Source organism: Cucurbita pepo, chromosome LG14, assembly GCF_002806865.2.
Source record: "Cucurbita pepo subsp. pepo cultivar mu-cu-16 chromosome LG14, ASM280686v2, whole genome shotgun sequence".
NCBI lineage: Eukaryota > Viridiplantae > Streptophyta > Magnoliopsida > Cucurbitales > Cucurbitaceae > Cucurbita > Cucurbita pepo.
The window spans coordinates 2,177,646-2,190,029 of NC_036651.1; the positions used below are offsets into that span (position 1 = coordinate 2,177,646).

At 42.2% G+C, this 12,384-nt stretch overlaps 3 protein-coding genes across 6 annotated transcripts; 2 read left to right on the forward strand and 1 right to left on the reverse strand.

The window, feature by feature from the left end:
* Window positions 1-4,059, forward strand: LOC111810860 (protein VTE6, chloroplastic-like). The gene is made up of 5 exons (XM_023697669.1): window positions 1-549; window positions 1,908-2,161; window positions 2,587-2,710; window positions 2,799-2,903; window positions 3,623-4,059. Exons 1-5 carry the CDS (start codon window positions 163-165, stop codon window positions 3,707-3,709), a joined length of 957 nt encoding a protein of 318 aa, XP_023553437.1. The 5' UTR covers window positions 1-162; the 3' UTR covers window positions 3,710-4,059.
* A 1,130-nt stretch (window positions 4,060-5,189) lies between these two features.
* LOC111810390 (protein ROOT INITIATION DEFECTIVE 3-like) lies at window positions 5,190-6,509 on the forward strand. Its single transcript, XM_023697096.1, has one exon. It carries the CDS (start codon window positions 5,190-5,192, stop codon window positions 6,507-6,509), a length of 1,320 nt encoding a protein of 439 aa, XP_023552864.1.
* Window positions 6,510-7,981: 1,472 nt separating this feature from the next.
* LOC111810908 (B-box zinc finger protein 22-like) lies at window positions 7,982-12,234 on the reverse strand. Of its 4 annotated transcripts, none has more exons than XM_023697745.1 (4): window positions 11,699-12,234; window positions 9,977-10,402; window positions 8,359-8,653; window positions 7,982-8,328 (listed from the first exon to the last, which is right to left on the reverse strand). In XM_023697745.1, the coding sequence occupies exons 1-3, from the start codon at window positions 11,879-11,881 to the stop codon at window positions 8,369-8,371; spliced, it is 894 nt and encodes a 297-aa protein (XP_023553513.1). In that variant the 5' UTR covers window positions 11,882-12,234; the 3' UTR covers window positions 7,982-8,328; window positions 8,359-8,368. The 4 variants fall into 4 exon arrangements, with proteins under 4 accessions (XP_023553513.1, XP_023553514.1, XP_023553512.1 ...); XM_023697746.1 differs by having other exon boundaries at window positions 7,982-8,653; window positions 11,699-11,929; window positions 12,009-12,233; XM_023697744.1 differs by having other exon boundaries at window positions 7,982-8,653; window positions 11,699-12,233.
* Window positions 12,235-12,384: the final 150 nt, after the last annotated feature.

Here is a 12,384-nt window from a genome sequence, read left to right on the forward strand (position 1 = left end):
TTTACTTCCACTGGTCACCACTGATCCAGGTCGCAACAATGGAGGAGAAGAAATTGTTCCATTTTTATTCATAAATTCCAAAAATCAAATTTGAGCTCAGAATTTGTTCTTCCTTGACCAAGACACTGCAGAAGATTCCTTCCTCAGATTCTTCGGTATTTAATGGCCACGGCGTTGCTGCCCTCAACTCATCCTTTTCCCCTTCGTTTTTCTCCCACTCCCTCTCCCAAACTCCGCCAATTTTCCTCTCTTCCTCTCCCTCCAAAACCCTTATTTCCCAAATCGAACCCTAACCGATCCCTCAAGACGGTGGTTCGAGCCGAGAGCTTGCAGAGCCTTGTATCGGTTGCTGTGAACATCGTCCAATCGAATCCCCCCACGTGGCAGTCGGCCTTACTCACTAACCTGCTGATTTTCGTCGCGGGTTCGCCGATTCTGGCCTCGGGGTTGTCTGTTTCGGGCATTGCTTCGGCTTTCTTGCTTGGTACTCTCACATGGCGTGCTTTTGGACCCTCTGGTTTCCTTCTTGTTGCTACCTACTTCGTCATTGTTCGTCTATGATCCTTTCTCCTGAAATTTCATTTGAGTTTTGTGTTTGCTTAGTTGATTGATTGGTGGGATTTCGTTGTTCTCTAGGTTTTTTCTGGATTGAATTGGCTGTTTTATTGATTGATTGCTGTTCTTCATTGTTCTTCATTGTTGTTGTGATTGAATAATTCTAGTATGCTGCACCTATCTGTTTAGATGATCAATTAAAGACAAATGGTGTTAAATCATAGGGGGTTTGGATTGTTTCTACTTCATAATTGCTTCAGATTATTGTTATGGAATACTTAGATTGTTTTACAGACGTGAATTGATTCTGAAAGTACTGGATGCACAGCTCTGAGGTTCATTGTCAAGTTGAAGACTGACTGTTACTTCTCTTAAAATTTTCACCTTTCTTCAAAGGGCTTGGTTGGGGAGGAGAACGTAGCATTCTTTATAAGGGTGTGGAAACTTCTTCCTACCATACGCGTTTTAGAAACCGTGAGGGAAAGCCTAAAAGGGAAAGGCTAAAGAGGACAATATCTACTAGGTGGACTTGAGCTGTTACAAATGGTATTAGAACTAGACACTGGGCGATGTGCCAGCGAGAGGCTGAGCCCCGAATAAGGGTGGACATGAGGTGGTGTGCCAATAAGGACGTTGGAACTCGAAGGGGGGTGAATTGGGGAGTCCCACATCAATTGGAGAAGGAAACGAGTGCCAACGAGGACGTTGGGTCCTGAAAGGGGGTGGATTGTGAGATTTTTCACATTGGTTGGGGAGGAGAATGAAGTACTCTTTATAAGGTGTGGAAACCTCTCCCTAGCAGATGTGTTTTAAAAACCTTGAGGGGAAGCCCGAAAGGGAAAGCCTGAAGAGGCCAATATCTGCTGGCAGTGGACTTAAGCTGTTACAAATGGTATTAGAGCCAGACACGGGGCGATGTGTCAGTGAGGAGACTGAACCCCGAAGGAAGTGGACACGAGGCGGTGTGTTAGCAAGGACGCTGGCCCCGAAGGGGCTGGACTGGAGGGTCCCACATCGATTGAAGAAGGGAACGAGTGCTAGCGAGGACGCTGGGCCCCGAAGAGGGGTGGATTGTGAGATCCCATGTCGGTTGGAAAGGAGAACGAAACATTCTTTATAAGGGTGTGGAAACCTCTCTCTAGGAGATGCGTTTTAAAAACCTTGAGGAGAAGCCCGAAAGGGAAAGGCCGAAGAGGACAACTGCTAGCGGTGGGTTTGAGCCGCGTTACAAATGAACTATCAACATTTTCTTAATCTTGTTTGCTCTTTACATTTATTTCGGTGACTGGAAGCTACAGAACTGCCTCTTTCAGCAACGCTAATAGCCCTCCTGCTGAAATTCTATTTCCCAGGGAACAGCTGCAACAAAGGTCAAGATGGCTCAAAAGGAAGCACAAGGGGTAGCTGAAAAGAGAAAAGGAAGAAGAGGACTTGGAAGTGTTATAGGATCCAGTGCTGCTGGTTGTGTGTGTGCTTTGCTCATGATAAACAACATTGGAGGAGAATCATTCCGACAACTTTGGCGACTTGGTTTTGTTGCCAGTTTCTGTACTAAATTGAGTGATACTGTCTCAAGTGAAATAGGGAAGGCATATGGTCGGATAACGTAAGTAATCCATTCCTGCTCGATCTTGATCAAGCACATATTTTATCTTCTAATCATCATATTTCTCGAGTTCGTAGTTTTCAGGAGAATTTTCAAACAATATTGATACGAATAAGGTGTCTTAATCATTCACGTTATTGTCTTGATTAAGCTATCTTGTGGAATGATTCGAATCATGAGTTTAGAAACGAGGTTTCTTTACTCTTGATCTTGATCATCAAGGTAATCCGTTCCAAAACTTTCACTTGGGTTGATTCCTTGTCGTTTTTTGAGTTCTTGGATAATTTAGATCAAGAGATCTCGTTCTTTAACAAAGTTTTTAGATCGAATCCCAGGAGTTTCATAAGTATAGTTTATGTTTTTCAATTCCTCGGATGAACATGTTATGTGTTTCACTGATTCACTGATGATTCATTTCAAATCAGGTACCTGGTGACAACATTTAGGATAGTTCCTCGGGGAACAGAAGGGGCTATCAGTCTGGAGGGAACCTTTGCTGGACTCTTAGCAGCAAGTGTTCTTGCATTTGTTGGCTGTCTTTTGGGCGACGTAATTATTTCAATCCTTTCCTACTCGTTTCGTATTGCTCGTTCTTTAACAAGGTTTTTAGATCAAATCTCCATCGACGTTGATGCAGATAACTGCATCTGAAGCAATTGTATGCGTCGTAGCTTCACAGATTGCTAATCTTGGTGAAAGCATCATTGGTGCTGTTCTTCAAGAGAAGGAGGGATTTCAGTGGGTAAGTAACTGAAGTTTGTGATCTCTGATTGTCTTAGTCTGATTATGTTGTTTGTTCATGAGTTGAACTGTTCTTCTGTTATTGCCTGCTATCATGTAATGTTGGCTCGAGTGACTCAGCTGAAGGGTCTTGATTGAGCAACTGCTCATTGGTACGAGGTCTTTTAGGCAAAGTCATGAGAGTTTATGCTCAAAGTGGACAATATCATACCATTAGGGAAGTTCGTGGTTTCTAAAATGGTATCAGAGTCATACCCTTAACTTAGCCATGACTATAGAATCCTCAAGTGTCGAATAAAAAAATTGAGTCTCGAAGGTGTAGCCAAAGGTGACTTAAGGGTAGAAAAAAGTGTACTTTGTTCGAGGGCTCCAGAGAAGAAGTCGAGTCTCGACTAAGGGGAGGCTGTTCGAGGGCTCCATAGGCCTCAGGGAGGCTATATAGTGTACTTTGTTCGAGGGGAGGATTGTTGAGAGAGGAGTCTTGGAAGATCATAGATTTATGAGTAAGGAATACTATCTTTATTGGTACGAGACCTTTTGGGAAAACCAAAAGCAAAACCACGAGTGCTTATGTTTAAAGTGGACAATATTATACGATTACGGAGGTTCGTGTTTACTAACAGAAACTCCTTCCCCTCCCTTCTCGGTTGATATGTTTCCGGTTTCCATTATGTTCTGGTCGTACGTCTTTGATCTGATTCTTTCTTATTCTATTTGCAGCTCAACAATGATGTAGTTAATGTCATCAACATATCCATGGGCAGCATTTTAGCTATCTTGATGCAGCAACTCATACTCGGTCACTGACACATTCATACTCGGATGGAGCTCTCTCACCTTCTCAAGTGATCAGGTGGTGTTCTCCCTTATAGAAAGCTGCAATGGATGGATGGACGAGACGACCGAAGCCTTCCCCCGGAATCGTTTCGACGAATTGCTTCGATTAAATTCTTGCTTTGAGAATGGACGCTGGTATTCAGCAGCAGTGAGCAAAATGCAAGTACAGGTTCTTAAAATGAGGACTGCAGATTCAATGCTTTGACCTCTAATATCACACTTTGTAGTTAATTATCTCTTTTTCTTTTAAGGGGAGAATCATACGTAAATATATTTCGTAGGGAATCGAATAGGTGCACCACTTTCGATTTTATATTAAATAAGTTCTTAAACTTTTAATTACGTGTCTAATATATTATTGACTTATTCAACTTTTTTAAAAATTCACCAACCCTTTGAACACAAGCTTAAAGGTTCAATGATTAAACACAAAATCCAACTTTTTTTTTTTTTTTTAATATAATGGATTTGTTAATTTTAAAAAAATTATTGAATATTATATATACCATAAATTTATTGGATAATTATCAAATGAATCATTAATATTTTATTATTATTATTATTATTATTATTATTTGAAAATTAAGCTTACTATTGTTTCTTACAAATGTTCTCGAAACAGAATAAAAAATAAAATCTTTACCAAGCGGAGTCTAACCTTTTAAGGTTATAATGTCTTAACTAGTTGTGCTATATTCATCCCAATATTTGGGGGATTCTTTCCTTGAACCCTTACACGTTTTTGTTAATTTAGTGTAACAGGCTTGTTTGAAAGAAACGTATAAAAAAGCCCCTACTTCCTCTAGTTGCGGAGTTCTACCAATTGTTCATTTGCAATGGTTTGAACCAATCCAACAAAGAATCCCTTGTTTGATAGGGTTTGAGGCTCGAAATCCAAGATTTAATCTCAATGCATTAGATGAGGTGGCTATTAATTAGCTCTAACTCTAAAGGTCAAAGGCCGAGGAAAAGCTTAAGAGAAGGACCATAAGGAGGCACGGAAAGTGATAGAGGATTGACCTCTACCATCAAGCAATGTTAACGTTAAAGTTTATATATTTTTTTCCCTTAGCTCAACGAAATAAAAGGGTAGAAATTCCGAACTCTAATTTCTTGGTCGGTGATGCAGCGTTTTAGGGCTTGTTTACAGCTTTCTTTTCCAAGAGAAAAAATGTGGTGAGAATAAAATAAGAATAAACCATAACTGCATGGAAACAAACAGATACCAGAGTTTGAATAAAGCCAAAACAACCTAACCAATACCCATGAATATTGAGCAAGTCTAGCCAATGTTGAATACCACTTAATATCATTACTGTAAAAGGCAAACTAAGCAGACAGACTATGAAGATAAATGCATTGTTTTCAGCGCCCATGACCATTAAGTTTCTACCTAAAACTTGCGTCTAGTGCTTATCAAGTTCTTTACTGTCATACCTTTCATATGAGTATGCCATTTTCTCCACAAGAAGTTGTCCTGGCCAGCTCTCCTGATGGCCCCATTGTGGCCTATGATGCCTCCACAGGCACCCCTCTAGCCAGTTTCAATGATAGCCGTTCGCCTCGCCGTGGTATCACCCGAGCCGGGAGGAGTTCCATCGCCGTCTCCCATATCTGCCCAATCACTGCTTCGGGTTCAATCCACATTTATAATTGGTGGAATTCATCTGCCTTCCAGAGTATCACTGTACCTGAACCTGTTGCTCCTCTCACAGCCACTCCTGATGGGTTTTATCTGTTTGCTGGTGGCCTTTCAGGCTGCATTCATACGCTCTCTCTTCCATCTGGGGATGTTCTCAACTCTTTACCCGCACACAGGAAATCAGTTTCTTGCCTTGAACTTAGCGCTGATGGGTCACTTCTCATATCAGGTGGGGATGATGGCACGATTGTTGTCATCCCAATCTTTCAACTTGTTCAAGCCAAACCACAGGAAAATGCGACCAAACACATTCTACATCAGTTTTCAGCACATAATGATTCAGTGACTTCCATTTACTCTGTCATGGGGATGTCCAGTTCCCAAATAGTCTCAAGCTCAATGGATGGCAGATGCAAGTTCTGGAGCTTGCTCTCAGGAACAGTCTTGCACACCGTGGTGTTCCCTTGTGTCATTTTCAGTGTGGTCTTAGATCCATCAGAAACAGAGTTTTTCGCTGCAGGAACTGATGGGTTGGTGTACAAGGGCTCATTGAGACATAACATCAAACACCTTATACGCACAGATTCTGAACTAACTCCACCAGCATCCGACGACTTGGCGTACAGGTGCTCATTGAGGCATAAAAACAAACACCTTATGGGCACAAGCTCTGAACTAATTTCATGGTCGCCTAAGCACAACGCTGCAGTTGTATCTATAGTCATAATCAACGAAGGAAATAACTTAATATCTGCAGCAGAAGATGGGAACATCTGGGTCTGGCAAGTGAACAAGGGGCAGGTGATAATGACCCTCGAAAATGAGATGGGAAGCATAAGCGATTTGGTGATTGCCACAGAAAAAAGGCATGAAAAAGAACGAAATGTCAGAAGGGGCAGCCATGGAAGAGCAATGAAAAGTGAGAGCTCTAGATTACCCAGTCCCATGTTGGGGTTATTGATAAATCAAACAGCTGAGATGCAAGGCGCGGTGGCGGCGGGCGGAAGCGACGTGAGAAGAGCCATTGAGTTGCTGGAATCTGCCATCGCTATGTATGAGAAGATGTTGGAGCTAATCTTGAAGGAAGCCAAAGCAGGCTACAATCAAAGAGAAGAAATACAAAGATGACAAATTCCCAAATTCTTGTTCTCAAATTTTAGGGTTCTATGCATCAATAATTTCGTAAGATGAATAAAATATGTTCACAGGTACTAGTCATCCACGTCTCATCTTTCTTTGTTTCCCTCTCCAACCGATGCAGGATCTCATAGGGGACGGGTACGAGCCATCCTCGTCCCATCTTTCTTTGTTTCCCACTCCAATCGATGCAGGATCTCATAGGGGACGGGTACGGGCCATCCTCGTCTCATCCTTCTTTGTTCCCCTCTCCAACCGATGTGAGATCTCACAGGGGACAGGCACGGGTTATCCTCGTCTCATCCTTCTTTGTTCCCTGCTTCAACCGATGCATGATCTCATAGGGGACAGGTACAGGTCATCCTCGTCCCATCCTTCTTTGTTCCCCTCTCCAACCGATGTGGGATCTCACAGGGGACAGGTACGGGGCATCCTCGTCCCATCCTTCTTTGTTTCCCACTCCAACGGGCATCCTCGTCCCATCCTTCTTTGTTTCCCACTCCAACCGATGCATGATCTCATAGGGGACGGGTACCGGTCATCCTCTTTCCATCCCTGTCTTGTCCTTGCCACCTAATTTAATTTCTATCCTCTAAAATTTTTCATTTTTTTAGGATTGATTTTATAAAATTTAATGTATAATTTTTATTTTTCAGTATAATATCTATTAATGGAATATAAAATATTATAATAAATCTAATAATATTTCAGGATTAAAAATATAATATATAATTTCTAAAATATCAGGATATATGCAACGGCCCATATCCACCGCTAGCAAACATTGTCTTCTTTGGGCTTTCCCTTTCGGGGTTCCCCTCAAAGCTTTAAAACATGTCTGCTAGGGGAAGGTTTCCACACCCTTATAAAGGGTGTTTTGTTCTCCTCCCCAACCAATGTGGGATATCACAATCCGCCCCCCAATGTGGGATATCACAATCCGCCCCCCAATGTGGGATATCACAATTGGGCCCCGAATCCGCCCCCTTCGGGGCCCAGCATCCTCGCTAGCACTCTTTCCTTTCTCCAATGATGTGGGACCCCACCAAATCCACCCCCTTTGAGGCCCAACGTCCTTATTGACACACCGTCTCGTGTCTACCCTATTTGGGGACAGCCTCCTCGCTGGCACATAGTTCGGTGTCTGGCTTTGATACCATTTGTAACGGTCCAGATCCACCGCTAGTAGATATTGTTCTCTTTTGGCTTTCCTTCAAGGCTTTAAAACGCGTCTGTCTGCTAGGAGAAGATTTCCACACCCTTATAAAGGGTGTTTTGTTCTCCTCCCCAACCAACGTGAGACATCACAATATATCAAAGTGTTCATAGTGTTCATCTCCTGGCTTGAAACAAAGCCATCAGTGAAGAAATAATATGCTCTCAGTTGAAGTAGTAGAGAAAGATTTCAATTACACAGCCAGGAAGAGGAGTTCAGAACATATTCACAATGAAAGAAGAGGTACTGAACTAAAAATGGCTAAGACATGACATTGATTCTTCATAATCTTTTTGTAAAACTACAAATAATCAATCAAGTAGGTCAAGGTGATTTGAAACGATCATTTCCACAAGATGTTTGAAATAAATCTGAAAAAAAAAAAATACCTACAAGGTCAACTAATGGCGCAGGTTTTATTTCTACATCGATGTAACAAATCCTAAACTATAGTGGTTACGTTACAAGGTATACGTTTCAAGCGATAATCTTTGATCGTGTCCACTTATTATAATTCGACTGTAAATGAAAGCTATAAACACACAACAAACCTAGCGAGGTTCAGAACGCTTGCATTGAAGTCCCTATGATTGAAGTCCCTATGATTGAAGTCCCTATGATTGAGCTCGGACGTCTAGAACTGCCTCCTTCGTTTCAAGAATCTACCATTATGTGAGCAATGTTGAACCTTTTCGGAAGAACCGGAAATGTCAGGAACAAAAACAGCACCATCCATAGAATTATGGTAACTTCTTGGCCAGTATAAGCCAGATGCTGTGGGAGGGGAGGGAATCTGAGGCACAGTCCAGGAAGCCTCTGGAACCTGACCCGAGCATTCATCGTTGTCGTCTAGCTCAATGTCAGCAGCCCTTAAAACTGGAGATGAATCAGAATCCCCGAGCTTGCCGCTATCAGCCTGCTATATGTCACCAATAAAGAAAAGCAGAAAGTTATTGCATCAGGATTAGCAGTACTTGGCCACAACCCATAACAATCTACAAACGTCCTACAAAAGTTACATCTTATAGGTCATCAATTAATTACTTATGTAGAATATCCCTATACAAATTCATGATGTGCCAAGAACCAGAGATCTCATATCGGTTGGAAAGTGGAACGAAACAGTTCTTATAAGGGTGTGGAAACTTCTCTTTAATAGACGCGTTTTAAAACCGTGAAGTGACAGCGATACGTAACGGGCTAAAGCGGACAATATCTACTAGTGGTGGATTTGGACAACAAATGGTATTAGAGCAAGACACCAGGCGGTGTGCCAACGAGACCGCAGGGGTGGATTGTGAGATCCCACATCGGTTGGAGAGAGGAACGAAACATTTTTTATAATGGTGTGGAAACCTCTCCCTAGTAGACGCGTTTTAAAACCGTGAGACTGATGGCAATACGTAATGGGCTAAAGTTGACATTATCTACTAGTGGTGGGCTTAGACTATTACAAATGGTATTAGAGCCAAACACCGAGCGGTGTGCCAGGGAAGACACTGGGGATGGATGGTGAGATCCCACGTCAGTTGGAGAGGGGAACGAAACATTCCTTATAAGGGTGTGGAAACCTCTCCCTAGTAGACGCATTTTAAAACCGTGAGGCTGACGGCGATACGTAACAAGCTAAAGTGAACAATATCTACTAGTGGTGAGCTTGGACAGTTACAAATGGTATTAGAGCTAGACACCGGGCGGTGTGCCAGCGAGGACGCTGAGGTGGATTGTGAGATCCCACATCGGTTGGAGAGAGGAATGAAGCATTCTTTATAAGGGTGTGGAAACCTCTCCCTAGTAGACGCATTTTAGAACCGTGAAGCTGACGATGATACATAACGAATTAAAGCGAACAATATCTACTAGTGGTGGGTTTGGACCGTTACAAATGAGATCAGAGCCAGACACCGGGTATTGCGCCAGCGAGGACGCTGAGGGTGGATTGTGAGATCCCACGTCGGTTAGAGGAGAACAAAACATTTCTCACAATATCTACTAATGGTGGACTTGAACGGTTATAATTACACAGCTAAAGGAGAAAGGAGAAAGTATCCAGGCTACACTAGACGTTTACTTATAAAAGAGGTTTGCTACGTGAGAGGCATCCTAGGAATAGAAAGATCTTTAAATCCCAGAAGCAACAAGCATTATCAACTTCTATGAACGGTCATTATTCTGTAATCGTAAACAATTAATGGGGTTGGCATTATTTTGAATTTATTGCATTAAAAAACCATCACCATACCTTGGACGATCCGCTATCCAAAAACCCATAGTTCTGATTGAATCCAGTCAGATTAATAAGGTCATCCATTTGCCATTGTGAAAAGCCACCAGAAACAGTATCTCCGGTATGGAACGTTCCATTTCCCATAAAGTCCTCAGATCCACCTTGTACAGACAGGCATCTGCTGAGTTCACCAGGAGAAGGCAACGAGAATTCCCTTTCAGACAGAGGTCTAACTTTTGTCTCAGTAGGTTTCACTTGAGAATGTGACTTGGGCATGGAAGAACAAGGAACAGGATCAGTTGGCTCAAGCGCCACTTTCACCCCAGTAAGCAGAAAGCGCTGATGACCAGTTACATAAGTATTTGCTGTGTGTATAGCAACATCACACTTTCTGCAAAGTAATGCTCGATCCTCTAAACAAAAGATATAGCCACTAGCTTCCTGCCAGAAATCACAGATGATTAAGAAAGGGGAACAGTCTCAACTGATAAAGGGTATTGAAAAAAAAGAAAGGAAAGGAAATTCGGCATCGGCTGACATTCTCCCAACAACGCATAACAATATACTACGAAATCATGCACAAGATGGATAAGATGGGTTATGCCTGTTTCTTAAAATCCCCATCGGTTGGAGAGAGGAACGAAACATTCTTTATAAGGGTATGGAAACCTCTTGCTAACAGACGCGTTTTAAAAACCTTGAGGGGAAGCCCGAAAGGAAAAACCCAAATAGGACAATATCTGCTAGTGGTGGGAGAGGGGAACGAAATATTCCTTATACGGGTGTGAAAATCTCTCGCTAGCTTACGCGTTTTAAAAACCTTGAGAAGAAGCCCGAAAGGGAACACAAAGAGGACAATATCTAGTGGGTTTAGGCTGTTACAAATGGTATCAGAGCCAGACACCAGGTGGTGTGCCAGTGAGGACATTTGGCCCATAAAGGGGTGGATTGTGAGATCCCACATCGATTGGAGAGGGGNAGGACATTTGGCCCATAAAGGGGTGGACTGTGAGATCCCACATCGATTGGAGAGGGGAACAAAGCATTTCTTATAAGGGTGTGGAAACCTCTCCCTAGCAGATGCGTTTTAAAAACCTTGAGGGAAGTCTGAAAGGGAAAGCTCAAAGAGGACAATATCGGCTAGCGGTTGGCTTGGGCTGCTACACACTAATAATCATCACTTACTAAAGCCGGCATGCTATACATGACAGCATCACCAATTGCACATACCATCAATCCATATCTTGGTTTTTTCTGCAGGCTAATTCACTCATCATAATCTCGTCCCCATATAGTCACTGATCTAAAATATCAGGCACTCTTTCCTGTTTTACTAGATTAGAAAACATTTATCGCCATTACAACTATTCAAAATCTATCTGCCAGCATTTCAAACTTCTAAAACTGCCCACAGCTACATCTCGAGCTGGAACCTACTTTTCTTTCCTTTGTCAGTAGATGTGGAAACAGAAATCTAGAAGAATTTTTAAAGAAAAACATGGTGAAGCTCGTGAGATTTGGCAACAGATTCAAGTACTCCTTGATCTTTTATCTTGGGTGGATATGCAATCATTCTATTTCAGCCTATGGAACTCATTTCATGGTAACACAATAAAAAAAAATTTATCATAGAAGCTTTAATCTCCACTAAGTATGAACACAAAAGGTTGATTCCACATCACAACTCCCTGGTGTGGTGCTTGCTTGTAACAGAGAGTAGCTAATTACAGCACATACCTGGCAGATGTCGCATTTGGGCATCTGAGACGAAGAATCAGATAGAGGAACTCTCTGGTGCTTGCTTGCAAGCTTGTTGGCCGCATGAATCTTCTCATCGCAAGCCCAGCACAGCGCCGCCTCATCAGCACAACACAGAACGGTCGCCTCAGCCATCTCGCAGACGTTGCACTGAATCTTCATACTCTTTTCACCGAAGAAAATCTCACTTTCTCTCGAATCCTCTAAAACCTATTCATCATCACCGAATCCCCGTCGAAAAAGCCCAGAAAACAAGAAAAAAAAGAAGAAGAACAACTTCCCCTCCTACCTGGTTTGAGGAGAATCACAGCCCCATCAAGCTCTGAAAAATCCCTCGGAATTTGAAAGAAAATTCGTCGGAAGAACAATGGAGAAGGAATAAGGTTCCTTGGGGAACAAGTGGATCAAGTTGAGAGAGGTTTAAGAAGGGGATTTGATTTGTGATTCGGAGTGTGAACTCAGTACTGATATTTTGATATCAATTCCTTCCTCCATTTTTGTCCACGTTTCACCTCTGATCTCCTGTCGTACTCCTTCACCCCCACTACGACATGTCGTCTCCTCCTTCATCATATCATCCTCTCCAAATATTTCTACAATTAATTAGTTCATTAATTAATTTTATACTCATTTAATAATTAAATTTCAAATTTGATCCCGGATCG